General features: G+C 39.9%; 1 protein-coding gene across 2 annotated transcripts in view; it reads left to right on the top strand.

Annotated features, from left to right (window-relative positions):
• Nucleotides 1–19,571, top strand: part of stab1 (stabilin 1) — a 341,714-nt gene that overhangs the window by 122,842 nt on the left and 199,301 nt on the right. For both annotated transcript variants that reach the window (XM_072280942.1, XM_072280940.1), the window contains exons 21-24: nucleotides 5,115–5,201; nucleotides 6,846–6,957; nucleotides 11,116–11,302; nucleotides 16,026–16,119. In XM_072280942.1, coding sequence (XP_072137043.1) covers nucleotides 5,115–5,201; nucleotides 6,846–6,957; nucleotides 11,116–11,302; nucleotides 16,026–16,119 — 480 coding nt within the window. The remainder of the gene's footprint in view (nucleotides 1–5,114; nucleotides 5,202–6,845; nucleotides 6,958–11,115; nucleotides 11,303–16,025; nucleotides 16,120–19,571) is intronic.

Here is a 19,571-nt window from a genome sequence, read left to right as displayed (position 1 = left end):
CACAATTTCAGGGCCAAAACCTCCAGCATGCGCCTCTGCCACTTTAATTTACATTAGGCCCCTTGCCTGAACTTTGAACTGGTGGTGAGGGACTGCCCACAGCGTATTGCTTGCCCTGTTGAAATGGGTGTTTCTGGGATCCTGGGCTCTGTGCTGTTGAAGCAAACTTCCTAAAGGTAGGTAGATAATGCTGTTTTTTGTAAGACTTTTTTTTTGCATCGTGAGCAATAACTGCAGATGCTGGAAGTCTGAAATAAAATCAGAAAATACATCGCCACAGATACTGAAAATCGGAGAAACTAAGGACGCTGAAAATCTAAAATAAAGACAGGAAACAGATATGGCAAGTGAGGCCATATCTCTGCTGTTGGACGTGACCTGACATGCTGAGTACCACAGATCCTGCCTCCTTTGGTGAATACATTCAGCATATTCTGCTCTTAATCTTTTTTTTTGCAGCATCCGATAAACAATATGACATTTTGTCCCATGTTCTTGCTGAGAATTTTTTCTTTTATCCACCGCGGGGCTTTATTGGTTCACTTTACTTAAGTGACAAGTGCGTTATTTCCTGACACTGCCTACGATGGATAGACATCAAGTGAAAGTGGAATCACAAATTGTTGTGGTGCAGAAGGAGCTCATTTGGCCCGCTGAGTCGATGAAACAGTGGCATCCGAGTGCAGTGTACTGTACCTGGATTATAGAACCCAGGTCTACGCACATACATGTTATGTGTTATAGAGACCCCGGCTTCGTGTGCTTCTGTTTACATTTCCCTGTACTTTCTCTGTCTTTTCCAGTATGCATCTCAGTAATCTTTAAAACTTTCCTTTTGGATTACTTTGTCCTAACACTGAATCTCGCCCATCTCCGTCTTGTGTTTAAGTCATTTTCCACAGCTCTTTTCAGATCATGTTGGTGGCTTAGATGATGTCATCATATGTGTAGGGCTCTCTTCTATCTCAGAATACATGCCATTGGCATGGTCATCTGTGGCCGCCCTTTCGGCTTCTGTCTATGATATACTCGATGCTTGCCTCCTTTCCTCTCTGGTACATAATACTAGTAATGATTCTGAAATGGCCAATTAGAATTTCATATCTAATTCTAATATATCCTTTATAAAGCTTCCAGTCAACTCTTTTGGTCCCAATGACATTGGATGTATTAAATTGTCAATAGAAAGTAAACTCTATTGGCATTATTGGAGTTAATGTGAATAAGCACCAAAATTTATGTTTGGGCTACTTATGGGGCAAGTAAAACAGCTGCTCAAAGTACCCGCTTAGCCTGTATTACACTGGAAGATTATTGGACTGTTTTATTTCCCTCTGCAGGATGATGGTGCAGCATCAGAAACATAATAGGATCACAAGCAAATTATGTGCTGTTTTAACTTTGGCAATGATATGCAGCAGACACACTGTTACCTGGTAGAGTGGCTGTTTTACACCTTGTGTGACAGGGGGAAGCAGCTCACTTGATTGGCAATGCTCTGCACCACACTAAATGTTCATGCTAGTGTATAAAACCTAAGAATTTGGGGAGATTTTATATGTCTCCAAGGAATCGAACACATTTCTACAGATGTACCGTGGACAGCGTTCTAACTGGTTGCATCACCATCTGGTATGGAGGGGCCCCTGCGCAGGACTGGAAAAAGCTGCAGATGGTTGTAAACTCATGGGCGTTAGTGTCTCCAGCATCGAGGACATTTTCAAAAGGCATTGCTTCAAAAATGTGACATCCATTGTTAAGGACTCCCATCACCCAAGACGTGCCCCCAGTGCCTGAAGATGCACACTCAATGTTTTAGGAACAGCTTCTTCCCCTTCACGATCAGATTTCTTGAACCAACTAAGTAACACAACCTCAATATTTTTGCTCTCTTTTTGTGCTAATTATTTAATTTAATCTTTTAATATGTATATTTCTTATTGTAATTGACAGTACTTCTTATGTATTGCAATGTACTACTGCCACAAAGCAACAAATTTCATAACATGCGTCAGTGATGTTAAATCTGATTCTGAATCAGTGGCTACAGCAAGCGCTATCTACAAAATGCACTGAGATCACTCAGCTTGAACTGCTCTTCAAGTTGTAACCTCTACCTATGAAAAGGACAAGGGCAGCAGATCCATGGAAACATCACCGTCTAAGTTCTGCTCCGTCTTGACTTTGAAATATATTGCTGGTCCTTCAAAACTGCTGACTCTGAACTCTGGGCTTGTGTCACCATTGGCATTGTAGGGGTATCTTTACTATGTAGTCTATGACAATTTAAGATGACACATAATCACCTTTTTGAGGGCAGATTGTGATGGATAAGAAATGTCGGCATTACTGGCATCACACACATCATAAAAAATATAAAATTATCATGTCTATGAAAGGAATATTGAATGAAATTTATAATGGATCAGATGATTAATTTTACTTGTTCCCCAAGTTCCCCAAAAATTAATTTTATGATACTCTTTCTAAATTTTTTTTTCTTTTGATAAGTGCTGTTTACAACTATTTACAATTTCAGTGAAACATGGAAATCTTTTTGTTCTGTTTTGGATATGAATAACAAGTGGTTATTTACAACAATATAAGTGGCTCCCAACAACAAAGAAATTTGTAAGCATTAGTTTAGGTTGCTAGCACCACTCAAGGGGTGAACATGAACAGGGAGGAAATGAGTGGCTATATTTCATTAGGCTTGGTTTGCAATCTAAGGCACCCAAACTTCTACAGATGTTTCGTGGACAGCATTCTGTCCGGCTGCATCGTTGTCTGGTATGGGGTGTTGGGGGTGGGGTGTGGGGGTGGCTGCTGCACAGGACTGAAAATTGTAAAATTATTCAGCTCCATCTTGGGTATAATCCTTCATCGTATCCAACACATCTTCAAGGAGCAGTGCCTCAGAAAGGAGGTATCTATTATTAGGGACCCCATCACCCAGGGCTTCCCCTCTCCACATTGTTAATGTAAGGAAGGAGATACAGAAGCCTTGAAGGCACACACCCAGTGATTCAGGAACAGCTTCTTCCCCTCTGCCATCCGATTCCTAAATACATTGAACCTACAAACACCACCTCACTTGTTTATATATATTGTTTATGTTTTGCACTATTTTAATCTATTTAATATACATATATGCTTACTGTAATTGATTGATTGATTGATTTTTTCTTTCTATATTATCACGTATAGCATTGCACTGCTGCTGCTAAGTTAAGAAATTTCACAACACATGCTGGTGATAATAAACCTGATTCCAATACTGACTCTGAGATTGGGTCCCAAATTCCCGTATTGCCTTTCCATCTTGGCTGGGTATTTGGGAGAGAAGGGAGAAATGAAACAAGAAGCTGAAGGCTGTGTCAAGCCTTGGTAATCATTTGGCCAATGATCTGGCCAGAGAAGCAGGTAAAAAATGAATAAAACATTAGATACTGGAAATATAAAATTAGAGTGGAAAATATTCATCAGGTTAGGCAGTATATCTAGAGACAGAAAAACAAAATTAATGTTTTATCAGAACCACACTGACCTGAAACGTTAACTCTCTTTCCTCCTCCATTGATGCTGCCTGACATACTGAGCATTTGCAGCACTTCCTGTTTTTATTCCAGAAAACAAGTTGTCTATCTATTTTCTTGGTGTGTTAAACATATCATCTAAAGAGAAGAAAAGCTGGGGAAGTATGGGTGACAGGGAGATTGTTGGTATTAAATGTGCTCCTCTGATTAGATCAAGACAAGCCCAATGTTCTTACAGGCGGCTACATCCATTTTCCATCCTTCCCATTTAAATTGGAGCCTTAGTTTGTATCCAGCTAGCGTCCATTTGACTGGCAGGAAGCTGATTAATATTTGTGAATTGAGCTCCTGTAGTGCTGCCCAATGAAGGCTAGTAAAAGCTGGAGAAGGAGGAGGTGATCTGTGGAAGATTTCCCTCGTAGGCTCGAGGAGCTACAATTTCTCCAGGTTCCATACAGAAGAAATGGGTATTTACCCCTTCGGTTAATTTATCTTTTAGTGGCTTTGATCTCACAACTCCCATAGTTTCTCTGGTTGACAAATCAGACTTCAGACTTACTATCTTTTACTGTTTATGCTTATTAAGGGAGAGCAGAATTCCTACCGGATAGAAAAGAACTTAGTCATCAGATGTCTTTCATGGAGACTACAGGGCAGAAGGTTATAGATACCTCACTAATAATGTCCCAAGATTAGCTTCCTACCTAGGGCTTAAAATCCATTGTAATATATTTCTGCCGGAGATAGGGGATAATGATATTAATGTGCTTTAAATTGGTTTATTATTGTCACAGGCATTGAGGTACAGTGGAAAAGTTTGTCTTGCATATTGTTCATTCAGATCGATTCATATAACAATGCATTGAGATAGTACAAACTAAAAGGTGTGCAGAATAGAGTGTTACAGTTACAGAGTACAGTTGGACAATAAGGTGCAAGGTCATAAGGAGGTAGATTGTGAAGACATGAGTCAATCAATAATCTTGCAACAGTGGGGTAGAATCTGGTATTACATGCTTTTCAGTCTTTTGAATCTTCTGCCCTGTGAGGGATAAGAAAAGAGAATGTAATGCTGGCTGCTTTAATGAGAAAGTGAGAAGTATAGACAGAGTCCATGCTGGTTTCCACGATGTGCTAAGCTGTGTTCTCTATTCTCTGCCGTTCCTTGTATTCTCAAGCAGAGAAGTTGCCATACCATGCTGTCATGCATTCGGATAGGATATTTTCTATGGTGCATCAATAAAAATTTGTGAAGGTCAAAGGGACACGCTAAATTTCTTCAGCCTTCTCAGGATGTACAGGCACTGGCAAGCTTTCTTGACATTGGTGTTAATGTGGTTGCAAGAGAACAGGCTGTTGGTGATATTCACTCCTAGGAAGTTGAAGCTTTCAACTCTTCCAATTTTGGTATTGTTGATGTGCACCATCCTCCTTTCTGAAGTCAATGACCAGCTCTTTGGTTTTGTTGATATTGTTGTCATTACACCATGTTACTAATATTAAACATGAATAAAAGCGTATTGTTCCTGAAGAGATCTTTATAATAAATTAAAATGTGGTCAATTTTGTTTTGTCTAGAAACCAAAATGCTGTAAGGGCTTCTACGGACCAGATTGCAAGGCTTGTTTAGGTGGTTTCCAAAATCCATGTTATGGACACGGAGAAGTAAGTTGATGAAAAATTGAGAGTAAGGTTAATTATTTAACCAAAAACCAGTAAAGGAACTATCAAAACACTTGTATGTTGTTGAGCTTCATTATGGATGGCACAGTATCATAGCAGTTAGCATAATGCTATTGCAATGCCCGCAACCAGGTTCAATTTCTGCAGCTGTCTCTAAAAAGTTTGTACGTTCTCCCCATGACCACATAGATTTCCTCTGGGTGCTCTGATTTCCTCCCACATTCCAAAGACATGGGGATTAGTAGATTTATTGGTCACGGGGATATCACCGGGCGGTTCAGCGTGTTGGACCGGAAGCGCCTGCTACCAACCTCCATCTCTAAATTAATTAATTAAGAAAACTGATTAAAGCCTTTAAGTATTTGCTACCATTGAAATGCACAATACAAAAGGAGGCTATTTTCCCCATGTCCAGGCAGGTCATAATTCAAGCTTCGGTTCATTCTACTTCTCTCAATTCATTGTTTTGTAGGACTCTGAGCACGTTTGGACCTTGGACAGGTGCTGACTGTACAAAGTTTCAGGCTCAAGAAGAAATTGAAATTAACCTTCCGGCCTTGTGTTAGTCAGCCATCCCCTTGACCTATAAGACTTCCAGGTCTATAACTTATCATCCTAAGGACTTGTTTGGCACCTGATCTCCTGCCTCAATGTTAAAATTTTATCTTTTTATGCCTCCATGATTTAGTTTCCTGTAACCTTTTTGTATTTGGTGTGTTGTTCTGATTTCATCCTCTTGTGCATCACCATTTCATTTGAGGTGATTAAACAGTGTGCATTCATTTGTCAGTATTTCCGTCTCCAGGTTGAAAGACTGTGGCTTCAAGTCCCCTTCCTGCAACATCAACACAGAAATCTGTTCTGACTTTCCATTGAGAAGCTTTGTCCCGTTTGTTCTGATGTGCTGCCCTTCTGAAGACATGTTAAACCACAGCATTGTCTGCTCTTTCAGAAGGATCTTTTAAAATCCAATTCTACTCTTTTTGGAAATCTTTCACTCTTTTTGAAAAGAGCTAAGGATTCTTCTGTTCTCTTGGCCAAAATATGCCCATCACTCAAAATTGTTGATATGGAATATTGTTGGTTGCAAATTGTTTGCTGCGCTTTCTGCATTTCAGCTGCAATGAGATGGAGATATTGTGATGGGATATGAAAACCCTACATAAATGCAGGTTCCCTCTTCTTCACCCATCTTGTTTCGCCATTATCATGTTGTAAATGTTCCATTGGGAAGGAATTTCCCCAATGTTAATCTTTCAGCCAATTTCTCCAATGAACAAATTGTGTCATTTTCCCACAAAGACAACTACTTCATATTCACTAACTTTGTGTTCATCCCTGAAATGTGACAGGCACTCTATAAATTTGAGTCCTGCTGTAGCAATAAATGGATTGCTTATTCTACATCTCCTGAAAAGGTGAAGTACAAAGTAATTTAAATGAAAGTAAAATTAACAGAAGAATCTTTGAATGATTATCTATAATAAGAATGATTGATTTTCAATGTTCAAGTCTGTTTATTGTCATTCTTCAGTACGAGTCTAAAGGAGAACACAATGATTGTTACTCCAAATCCGATGCAGTATAAATAAAACACAATAAACATATCACTTTTGTTTTTCACAGTGCTCTGATGGAATAGAAGGAGATGGTTCATGCAAATGCCATTCAAACTTTAAAGGAATTGCCTGTCATATTTGTTCTGGACACAATAAACATGGTGAAAACTGCACCCAAGGTCAGTGATGTACTAAACTAGTAGTGTTAATAAGGATTTAAACTAAAGCAAAAATGTGACATGTTTCACAATAACGTTATGTAGAGTTTCTCATTGTAATCATGGATAGTCCATGACTATATTGTAACTAACAAATGGGGCTGGTGGATCTGTATAAATTGGTACAAGGAATATAATTTTAATCTTGCCTATCAGATGAGAATGTGGCAGAATTGTTTTTATACCCTAGCCAAAAAATAGTGAGGTAGATCTGATGAATGGGAAATCAAATGGAATATAAATTCAGTGTTGCACCCAATCTCTCGGGTTTCATGGTGAGTTAGGTTACAATACCCCTAATTTTGTTAATTTTATATTTGCTAACTGTTGGGTGGTATTTCATCTCTATAACTTCTAAACTACAAGGCAGCAGTTTACTTGAGTGGCCGTATTGCCTGAAATGTATGCAGGATGTGCAAATTTGCTCTGGGCAAAATGACAATTTGTCTCATTTGACTTAAATCTCATGCTAGAAAATAAAACAATAACATCCAGAATAAAATTCAGTCATGAGGCAACTCTATTGACAAACAGAGTGTTAAATAGGGAGTGCTGCCACTAAAGAAACAAAATCAGATCTTTAACTGTTGACCTTTACAGCATTTTAAAAAATAACTGCATTTATGTCACTTTCAATGCACTTCAAATAAATTGCAGACACTGCCTTAACTGTGGTGTGTGAAAAACAACAGGTTATCTATGCACAATTATTTCCTACAAATGACAATGAGCTGATGGCCAGATCATCTGCTGTATTGATATCAGTTAGAGGGTATGTTTTATCCAGGACTCCTTTGCCCTAGTTCAACATATCAGAATGGGATTTCTTAACCTCCAAGATATGAGAGCCATAACACCAGTTTAACATTTCACCAGAAAGATAGAAACTTTCGTAGTATTGCAGAGATTTTGTGTTAAAACCTTTGGATTTGGATTTTAATCATCAGAGAAATATATTTTATTACCTCTGCAAATGCTAGTATTAACAATTGTGCTTAGCGTTAAGGTTCAATAACTCAGCTATTAATACAATGTGCAGCCATCTGCTTCAATGTATACAGCCCCTTTTTGATTTTTGATTCTCTAATGCAATATGGGCACTGCTTTCAAAGTTCAAAGTAAATTTATTTATCCAAGTACATAGATATCACTATATATTACCCTACGATTAATTTCCTTGCAGGCATTCACAATAAATACAAAGAAGCACAATAGAATCAATGAGAAAAACAAAGACTGACAAAGAACAAATGTGCAAAAGTCAATTAATTGTGCAAATACAGAAAGACAAACAAAATAATAATAATAATAATAGATAAATAAGTAATAAATAATATTGAGAACAGGAATTATAGAATCCTTAGAAGTGTGTTCTTACGTTGTGGAATTATTTGTGACCTCAGTGTTGGGGTGAGTGAAGTTGTCCAGAAGACCATAAGACATAGGATTAGAATTAGGCCATTTGGCCCATCTAGTCTGCTCCGCCACTCAATCATGGCTGATCCATTTTTCCCTCCTCAGCCCCGCTCCCCAGCCTTTTCCCTGTAACCTTTGATACCGTGTCCAATCAGGAACTTATCAAGCTCTGCCTTAAGTACACCTGGTCTCCACAGCTGCCTGTGGTAACAAATTCCACAAATTCACCACCCTCTGGCTAAAGAAATGGCTCCGCATTTTTGTTTTAAATGGACAACCCCCCCTCCACCCCCCCCCATCCTGAAGCTGTGCCCTCCTGCACTAGACTCTCCCACTATGGGAAACATCCTTTCCACTTCTACTCTTGTCTAGGCCTTTCAACATTCAAGAAGCTTCAATGACATCCCCTGTCATCCTTCTGAATTCCAGTGAGTACAGACCCAGAGCCATCAAACGTTCCTCGTATGATAAACCTTTCACGACCGGAATCATCCTTGTGAACCTCCTCTGAACCCTCTCCAATGCCAGCACATCTTTTCTTCAATGTAAAGCCCAAAACTGTTCACAATACTCAAGGTGAGGCCTCACCAATGCCTTATAAAGCCTCAGCATCACATCCCTGCTCTTGTGTTCTAGGCCTCTTGAAATGAATGCTAACATTGCATTTGCCTTCCTCACCACTGACTCAAACTGCAAGTTAACCTTTAGTTGTGTTCAGCACAAGGACTTCCAAGTCCCTTTGCATCTCAGATTCCTGGATTTTCTCCCCGTTTAGAAAATAGTCCACACATTTATTTCTACTACCAAAGTGCATGACCATGCATTTGCCAACATTATGTTTCATTTGCCACTTTCTTGCCCATTCTTCCAATCTGTCTAAGTCCTTCTTACAGCATTTCTGTCTCCTCAACACTATCTGCACCTCCACCAACCTTTGTATCATCTGCAAACTTGGCAACAAAGCCATCTATTGCATTGTCTAAATAATTGATATACAGCATAAAAAGAAGCGGTCCCAACACTGACCCCTGCGGAAGACCACTAGTCACTGGCAGCCAACCAGGAAAAGATCCTTTTATTCCCGCTCATTGCCTCCTACCACTCATCCAATGCTCTAACCATGCCATAAATTTCCTGTAATACCATGGGCTCTTAATTTGGTAAGCAGCTTCACGTGTGGCACCTTGTCAAAGGCCTTCTGAAAGTCCAAATATACAACATCCATTCCATCCCTTTTATCTATCCTAGTTGTAATCTTCTCAAAGAATTCCAACAGGTATATCAGGCAAGATTTTCCCCTAAGGAAGCCATGCTGACTTTGTCCTATCTTGTCCTGTGTCGCCAAGTACTCCATAACCTCATCCTTAACAGTTGACTCCAACATCTTGCCAACCACTGACATCAAGTTAACTGGTCTGTAATTTCTTTTCTGCTGCCTTCCTCCTTTCTTAAAGAGTGATAAATCTGGTTATTACTCCTCAGGAGCCTGATGGTTGAGGGGTAATAACTGTTTTCAGCTGTGTGGTGAGGGACCTAATGCTAGCATTTCATTTCCTCCCCTAATTTTATCTTGCTAAGCAAATTTCAGGCGATATTTAAGTTCCCCATTTAGAAAGAATCACATAAAGACCAGATTTGGTTAAGACTTTCGGTGTTCTTCCCTGAAAGACATCAAAATAGTTGAGTTGCAGAGTGGTAGAGTGCATTTACATGTCCCTACTGATCTTTTTGCCCATTTCACCCACATCTCATTAGGACTGTATCCTTCTACGCTTTGCTGGTCAAGTGCTCTTAAACAAATGACTTGTATTTGATTCCATCGTTTTCTCTAGCAGCATATTGTAGATATGAATTACTCTGTAGTTACAAAAAAAAGGTACATTCTCAGATGCCTTGAAAATTCTTCCTTTCACTTTAAACTTGTGCACTCTTAGTTTTGATACCTTACCATAGGAAAAAAAGTCTCAGCCATCGGTCCCCATAACTAAAGTCCACCAATCCAGGCAACAGCTGATGGGTCTCTTCTGTACTCTCTCTAGTGTAGTTACATCTTTCCGATAATGCGGCAAGCAAAACTGCACATATTCATTTCCATTATTACAACATTTTTATTTCTATAGTTACCATTACCATTTCTAGTTTTTTTAATGCAACACCCTATTATTGAATTACCAGCTGCCTTGATCAGGTAACCTTACAGTAAAAATAAGCAACGTCAGTGAGGAGCAGATGTGTGTCAGAAGGTTACCTCAGTCAATTGTGGGGTCAAATTTATGAACAATTGGAGGTTAGAAAAAGTGACAGAAATTAGGATAGTGGTTGAAGAATAGAGTTTACTTTGGGGCCAAACGTAAGAATGGAATCAAGGGAAAGTATTTCCTTCTTTTTGGTGAAGAGTTTGAGGGAAAGGGAATGTGGTCAAAAGATTCAAATGTGACAGACAGGATGGGAAGAACAAAGAATGATGGTTCAACCTTGTCACAGGCTGTCATTTGTGGTTTTGATAGAGCTGTTTGGGTACTGTGGTAGAGGTAAAGCCGATTGAAGGGATTCAAGCATGGTGGCTTACAAAAACTGGGTTAAATTTTGAGGAAAAGGACGATGAAACTGAAGATAAATCTACCCAAGTAGAGAGGGTGCAAGTTTGCTGATCAGAGAGCATGTATCATTTCTACCTGTGATATATTTGCACGCCTTTTGTAGATTGCCCTTGTCTGTATGGGATTTGCGATAACAGACCTGAAAACGGTGGGATTTGCCAGCCTGGCACATGTAAAGAGGGATTCATGGGTACATTCTGTGACAGGAAGACTGAGCCTTGTGGTCCAATTGGTTTATCCCAGTATTGTCATGCATTTGCTGTGTGTGAATACAACAATGACACAATCAGGTAAGACAAACAAGAATTACATTTCAACTGGCAATTTTTCTTTGTTTTCTTTCTTTTAATGGCTGAAAATAACCAAAGACTTGCAGTGTTTCATGCTAGCGAGTCTAAAAGGAGTGAATTATGTATATCTGGTGTGTTTCTGACTAAGTATCAAACAGACACATCAACAAATTTGTGTAAAATGTGCTTCCATGAGCAGCAAAGAGCTAATAAGCAGATAACGAGTTGAAATCTGCTTTAAAATCTGGCTGTTCCACACAAAGCAGTTGGCTCTTATCTTCCTAACTGTGCGGAAGTTTGGGACTCATAGGCAAACCCTGACAAACCTGAACATCCAAAGTTGCAAAGCACCTCGTGCCGCATGATGCTGGAGCATGGACTTCCTGCTAATTCCTAGCGTGCAATTTGTGGCATCTGAATGCTGGACTTCTAGTGGCTCCATTAATTTCATTGTCAGTGAGGAAGATAACGAAATAACAGATTATTTACAATATCTTTAATTGATTGATTTAATTTAAGTTAATTTAGTGTTTTGTTTAGTTTATAGAATTATTGTGGAGCAAGGTTAAAATATCTGAATTCATCAGAACTAATTCTGCCAGACCCATTCCCCTGCTGCTTCTCAAAAATCTTAATTATTCCCTTATGACTGCCTATCCTATTCCCTTTGAAGGATTTGTTTTATTCTGTATACACCTCATAGAAAAAAGAAACATAGAAAAATCTACTGCACAATACAAGCCCTTTGGCCCACGAAGCCGTGCCAAACCTCCTCATGAGTTCCAAGTTATGAGTGCTCTCTGAAACAATCCCCTTGCATTTTTTGACCAAAACTTTATATACGTGTTCCCAGTATCTTAACTCTTTGCGCATTGTAATGGCATTTCCCAATTTGCCCCATCTAAACTATGTCAATATCAATCTAAATATGTCATGCCAATTTCAAGGATTTGTGCACAGGTAAGACCACGTTCCCCAATTCCTACAAATCCCTTGGGGCTATTGAAACTCACCCATATTCTCTCTCCTTATTCTTACTACAAATTCATACTTCTCCATCACATTTCCTCCACCCATTGAGCCTGCCTATCAATGTCCTTTTACAATAAACCCTCTCCCACCCCAGGGCTCTATACAGATTTGGAAAGTGTACTGGGCACATTTGTATCCATTCAAGGCCCATTTGAAAGAAGCATCTGCGTGTGGTGTCTACAAAAAGTATTGAATGCAGCCCAGTCCATCCCAGGAAATGCCCTCTCTACCATTGAGCACAACCTCCAAGGAGCACTGCCACAAAAAAGCAATATTTATCATCAAGGATTCCTAGCATCTAGGACATGTTCTCTTCTCACTGGTGCCGTATGGAAGGAATTACAGGAGCCATAAGTCCCACACCACCAGGTTCGGGAACAATTATTTCCCTTCAACCATCAGGCTGCTGAACCAGCGTGGATAACCTCACTCACCTCAGCACTGAACTGACTCCGCAACATATAGATTCAACAACTCATTTTCTCAGCATTATTTATTTATTTTTCTATCATTAGTGTGATGCCCTGGTTCAGATTTTTACTGCTATGCTGTAAGTACATATTTCATTTTAGCAGATCTGTAAGAGCAGTCTGTTCTGCTTTCAGCCTGCATGGGTTTGAGCTGAGATAAGGGGCTTTGTTGTTCACCTTAGGAATGTAGCGTCATCCAGTCAGGATGGTGGAATTGGGAGAAGGTCCTAGAGAATGCTGGGCGGCGAGGTTTTTGTGACGGAACTGGTGTGGGTCGAGGTCTTTATGGTGAGAGCAGGGAGAAGACAGGAGGAAGATGGGTGAGGATGCCGACCCAGTTGCACAAGATGCTTTGTGCAGATGAATGGCTTCAAGGAGGAAGGACCAACACTCCTGTGGGGGAGCCCATTTGTTAGAGATGGGCTTCGAGCGACATTCGGAATGTGGTGTGTGCTTTCACGCAGACTGTGGGTCCAGCGCACAAGTCAGAGACAACTTACTTATGTGAGACTGTGGACTGGGTTAACTAATGGGCCCTTTTTATTTTCTTTCCTTTTTTCTACTAACTGTTTGATAAAGCGACATTTGTAAATTTACTTTCTTTATAATTGTACGCAGTGTACAATCTGTTATTTCTTGCTGATGGCTAATTGCACGAGGGCAGTATTTACACAGTATTCACACAGACCGGGGTTCCGGTGGGCGAGACATCCCAACTTCCTGGGTATAGTGGGACCCAAGTCGCGTCTGCCCTAGGTGTAGGGAGCCTGAGAAAGATGGTTTTCTCACCGCTGGGTCCGGTGGCTGTTAGTGAGAGCTGACAAGCCGCGTCTATAGACAGGGGGGTAAAAGGAGGTTTCATTAGGTTTGTTTTTGTATTTGCGCGGTTTATCTTCGTTTATACATTGGTTGTTTGTCAGCCTTAAAACGGTTAAAAACCTAAGGATCTGAAACATTAGTGCATCCCATTTGAAATTACACATTTATGGATGCAATGGCCTCTGTATGTTCTCAGGAGGTCAGTTGGCATTTAACTGTTCGGATACAGCCACATGTCTTCACTTTATTAGCAATTCTACTTTTAATACAGTTGGTTAGTTCTCCCTAAATAATCTGGCAGGTGAGATGCATGAGGGAGGTGTTTGCCCATACATCATCACTGGTGCCACTTATAGGTCAGAGAGAGCAGCAACTTCCTAGCAAAGCTTCCCTTACAACCTGTTCACTGCCCACCATCTTGTAGTTAAGCACTCTAGTCATGTCTCCTTTTCAGCTCTGATCAGCTGTGGCCCACTGCTTGCCTTTCCAGTGCACAACCCGTCCCTCCATAGTCATCAACACAGCCGTAGCACCTGCGCTGTTCACCACTCTGCTGTGACCCAGCACTCCAGACCTTCCTGGCGTATAGGCAACGATCCAGTGATCTGATTGGCTGTGGGTAGTAAGTTGAAAGGTATCCAGCAGTTTACATTGACAGGACATTTCCTTCCAGGTATTAGATGCCAAGTTGAAAGATCATGCTTTATAGAGTCATAGAAATAGTCCCTTTGGCCCATTGAGTCTGTGCCAAACCACTTAAGCTGCAGAGTCCCATCAATCTGTACGGAGTAACTCTCCGTACCCCTCCCATCCATGTAGCTATCCAGCCTTCTCTTAAACGTTGCAATCCACCCTTGCACTGGCAGCTCGCTTCACACTCTTTCACCCTTAACCCATGACCTCTGGTTGTAGTCTCACAGAACCTCAGTGGAAAAAGCCTGCTTGCATTTACCCTGTCTGCGTTAGTGAGATTCGGATATACTTGTCACATATAGATTGAAACACACAGTGAAATGCATTGTTTTGCATTATTAGTCAAAACAACCAAGACAGATGTAAATAAGGTTGAAAGAGTACAGAGAAAATTTACAAGGATGTTGCTGGGACTGGAGGACCCGAGTTATAAGGAAAGGTTGAATAGGTTAGGACTTTATTCCTTGGAGCATAGAAGACTGAGGGAGATTTGATAGAGGTATACAAAATTATGAGGGGTATAGACAGGATAAATGCAAGCAGGCTTTTTCCACTGAGTTTGGGTGGGAATACAGCCAGGTCATGGGTTAAGAGTGAAAAGTGAAAAGTTTAAGGGAAACGTGGGGGGAAGCTTCTTCGCTCAGAGGGTGGTGAGAGTGTGGAACGAGCTGCTAGCACAAGTGGTGCAGGCGAACTCTATTTCAACATTTAAGAGAAGTTTGGATAGGTGCATGGATAGTAGGGGATGGAGGGCTGCTGTCCTGGTGCAGATCAGTGGGAGGAGGCAGTTTAAATGGTTTGGCATAGACTAGATGGGCTGAAGGGCCTGTTTCTGTGCTGTATGTTCTATGACTCTATGCCCTCATAATTTTTTATACCTCTATCAAATCTCCCCTCAATCTTCTACGTTCTAGAGAATACAGTCCTAACCTATTCAATCTTTCCATATGATTCAGGCCCTCCATACCCAGCAAAATTGTTGTAAATTTTCTCTGCACTCTTCCAACCTTGTTTACATCTTTCCTGCAGGAAGGTGACCAAAACTGCACACGATACTCCAAGCAGCTTTATTATCACAAGCATGTGTTGTGGAAGTTGTTAACTTCGCAGTAGCAGTACAATGCAGTACGTGATAATATAGAAAGAAAGAAAATAAGTACATTTTTACATTAAGTATATATATATGTATATTGAATAGTTAGATTAAAAATAGTGGAAAACAAAAATAATATATATTGAAGAAAGTGAAGTAGTGTTGTCCTCACTACTGGTGCTGCCGTCTTCAGTCTCTGCCCATGCTCGGGGAGTAGAAGTACAGGAGTAGAAGAAATTAGCCCTTATTGTTCGGTCTTATAGAACTTCAACATAGCATCACAACTTCTTTACTCAGTACTTTGATCTATGAAAGCTAATGTGCCAAAAGCTTTCTTTATGACCTATCTACCTGTGATGCCGCTTTCAATGAATTTTGGACCTGTATTCCCGGATCCCTTTGTTCTACCACAGTGCCCTCCCACTCACTGTGTAGGACCTGTCTATCCTGGTTGGTCTTCCCAAACTGCAACACTTTACACTTGTCTGCACTAAATTCCATCTGCCAATTCTTCAGCCCCTGCTTTTTCTGAAAGACTGGATTTCGATATCATTGGAGATCCAGCACCGTTTGTTTCGAATAAGCTCTAAATTTAAGCTTTTTGTGATCTCTCTAGATGCCTCTGTAAGGATGGATATGAAGGTGACGGAATTTCCTGTGAAGCCGAGGATCTCTGTCAAAAGCCTGACCGTGGAGGATGTACTGAGAATGTGAGCAAGGCCACCATCTCTGTTGTCTGTCTATGCATTAACAATTGATCAGCTTATGCACTTGGCAGGAATAAGGTGAGAGAAGAACCAGTAAGTACTGCTTGGGAGTAAAAGACTAATCAGATGCAGAGCTAAAGGTCAGAACAATAAAAGGAGTTATACAGCCACGGACTAATGGAACATTGAAAGAAGCCCTTTACCTATATACTACTAAAACTCTCGTGCTCTGTCTGTCTGTTTGTCTGTTTGTGACCTCCAATTAGTGCAAACGGTGCATTACAGCGGCACCTTGTTTGGCTAAATCGAATTAAAATGCGCTAACTTACAGAATGCGGGCAAAGTTCAGGGATATATATATATAAAAAATTGCTCATTGGCCAAAATAAACAGGCTCCCTTTTAACCCGAGACCCGATCGGCCATCATGGAAATTGGGATGCGACAGCCCGACGCATGCGCACGGCCAGCCTCAGCAGCGACATCTACTGGAGCAAAAGGGCAGGGCAGCTCTATTTCGAGGGATCACATTCTGCTAATCACATCGGCATGTGCAGGATTGGGACAGATCTAACTGCCACCCATCAATAGGAGATAATTAAATCTTATTGTAATGACGTATTTCGAGACACCCATAAAACCCCTTGCTGCAGTCAAAGGACAGCGATGACTATATCACCTCCATTTAGGAGAGCGCCAACCACATCATCAAGAATAATCAGCATCCTTTGGTGTTGTGCTTCGTATCTTCTATCCAGCATTAGGGTAAAAAAAATGGTCAGCCTAATTATGCCTCGTGGAAAGGGAAAGGGGACATTATGGTCAAGAGATGACACCAAACGTCATCGGGAAGCGGCAAGGAGAGGGAGAGAACAAGAATCAGATGAGGCCAGGGCCACACGACTCCAGGATCAAAGAGTCAGATGAGAGAAGAAGAGACAGAGGAAGACAGAGACAGAGGAACAGAGGCATTCACGTCTCCAGGATCAGAGACAAACAACAAACAGCAGAAGAGATGAAGAGACGGGGGATGAAAGGACTGCACATCTCCTGAATGACAGAGAGGCAAAAGGGTGGCAGTTAAACCAGAAATAATGCCATCAAAAGTGTCCTTCATTAAATGAGGAGCAGCTATATTTGCTTTACTACACGTTGTTCTTCTTTAATAAACTGAGGTTTTCCACTTCGGTTTCCAAAGCAAAGTGATACCAATAGCATTCAGGAAAATTTAATGTTCATTCTGGTCACATCAGACTGCACTACCCTTCTCTCAAAGGGTGCCCCAACGGGTCACCCCATTGTCTAGTTTATTTTTATTTATAGATATAGCACATAATAGGACTGCCTGGTCCTTCAAGCCGCACCAGCCAGCAACCCCTGGGGTAACCCTAGCCCAATCACGGAACAATTTATAATGACCAATTAGCCTTCTAACCCATATGTCTTTGGACTGTTGGAACAAACTGGAGCACCCAGAGGGAGGATGTACAAGGGTGATTCTTTAATTAGGGTGACTTTTCTGTCCCTGGGGAAGATTTTCAAGAAAAAGGTAGTATTTACAAAAACATGTACTGTAGTTTTAAAAGTTAGGTAATAGTAACCCTAAACTTCTTACACTATACTTCATAAATAATATTTTCTTAATTATTAAGTGAGTTTAAAACTTGAATGTGCTGGTATTTTACTATATTGGGCTTGTCCTCTACCCAGACTCTGTAACTGTGTCTTCAAAATAAACTGATAATAAGTACTAACTTCATGAAACTTTTAGTTTTTATTTTCTCACAAGGACTTTTAAAAACAAATGTAAAATTCATGAGGGTTATTTTTCATACAACTTGTGCATTTTTTATGACAAAGATCTGTAGTCCCCAACACTTCTGTGATTACCAACATGCAACACAATTTAGAGACCAATCAAGTTTTTTTCAAACAACTGCTTATGTGGTTAACATGGAAATGAGACGTGACAGGGGAGCATGTGTCTGTCATGTCATTTTGATGTCCAGAAATGTGAGTAATTTAAAGATTTATACCCCCTAATTTGCAAGTATGTTTATTATGTGACACTACCAAATGAGTTTTCACTTTATTTCTGTATATTTAAATTACAGTTACAAGCTAGCTATCCAGTCAAGTTAGCAAGTGCTAGTCTTTTTTCACTCTTTAAAGAAAATGTTGGCTATGTCATTACCATCACACAACTGGTGGTGAAGTTGTTAAGATGGCCACAAAATCATCAGCAGTCCAATCAAAAACAAATGCAGAGACATAATTAAAGAAGAACCAGAGAAATATCAGCAGTACCTTGAAAGAGAAAGAGAGAAATGCAAACAAAGAAGGGAGACAAGAAAACGTAAAATCATTTCACAATTACCAATGCACGAGCAGAGACTGAAGAGATGGCAGTGGAGAGTTAATCAAGGAAACAAAAGGGCTGCTAATAAGAAATACTAAGTTTTATAGCAGAGAAATGCCCACCAGAATCTCTTGTAGGCCAGCAACAAGAGCAGAATAACTTCTGTCTTCCTGAGGCTTCACCTTTGCACTAATGGAGACTGTAAGATAGTGCTTTAAATTTCAGATGTTGTTTTTTACAGTTGTTGAGATTTCTGTGAATGTTTCATAAGCCTTACTGATTAAAAAAAAAGTGTATAGTGGATTGAGAAAATGTTTTGTCAGTGTTTTTGTTTTAAAGTGCTCTCTAAAGGACAGTTGAAAAATAATGATCTCAATAATCTGTTTGAAATTTTAATTGCTGCTTGTTCCAGAGTTGGGGAGGATTAGGCAGATGTTTTGTTTTGTAAGCATTATATTTTACAGGACTAGACAACGCCTAGCTTAGCTGGGCTGCCTATGTTCATGCTCTATGTGCATGTTTTTAACAAGGTTCTCTAGCCGCCAGCCTCAGAAACTGTGATTTCTTATGAAATTTTGTTAAATAGTACAGAGTGTAAGGATGTGTTTTTAATTGTAAGTGTTGCTTTTTCTAGTTGGACAGATGTTTTGTCAGTTAAAGTTAAACTAAAGCCATTGTTTGACAATGTCAAAAGTAGTTTGTTATTACCATCACAGTGCATATTTGGATGGGAAATATAATGGGAAATATTGGTTTGAATTCAACTGCCTGGAGTCAAGTACTTTGATGCCAAAATCAGCATTCTGTCAAAAAGGGTTAAAATTCCAATAGTCTAATTAGTGAACAAATGTTTTATGTTTAGCCAAGGAAAAGACTGACACACTTAAGAAAATGTGTCTCAAAAATATATCCTGAATGTACTTAAAAATGGGTTAAACAAATTTATTAAAGGGCATGGTTTTTATTTGTAGGGTTAACTTTGAAACCCTTGTTTGTCATTTAATTTAAAATTAAATTCAATGTTTTGACATTCTCCCATGAATGTCACTCTGCACAAATGCCTTAAAGTATAAAAGTTCTCTTAAAAAGTTGATCAA

The sequence above is a fragment of the Mobula birostris genome, chromosome 16, assembly GCF_030028105.1.
Source record: "Mobula birostris isolate sMobBir1 chromosome 16, sMobBir1.hap1, whole genome shotgun sequence".
NCBI classification, from domain to species: Eukaryota; Metazoa; Chordata; class Chondrichthyes; order Myliobatiformes; family Myliobatidae; genus Mobula; species Mobula birostris.
This window is presented reverse-complemented; position numbering and strand designations above follow the sequence as displayed.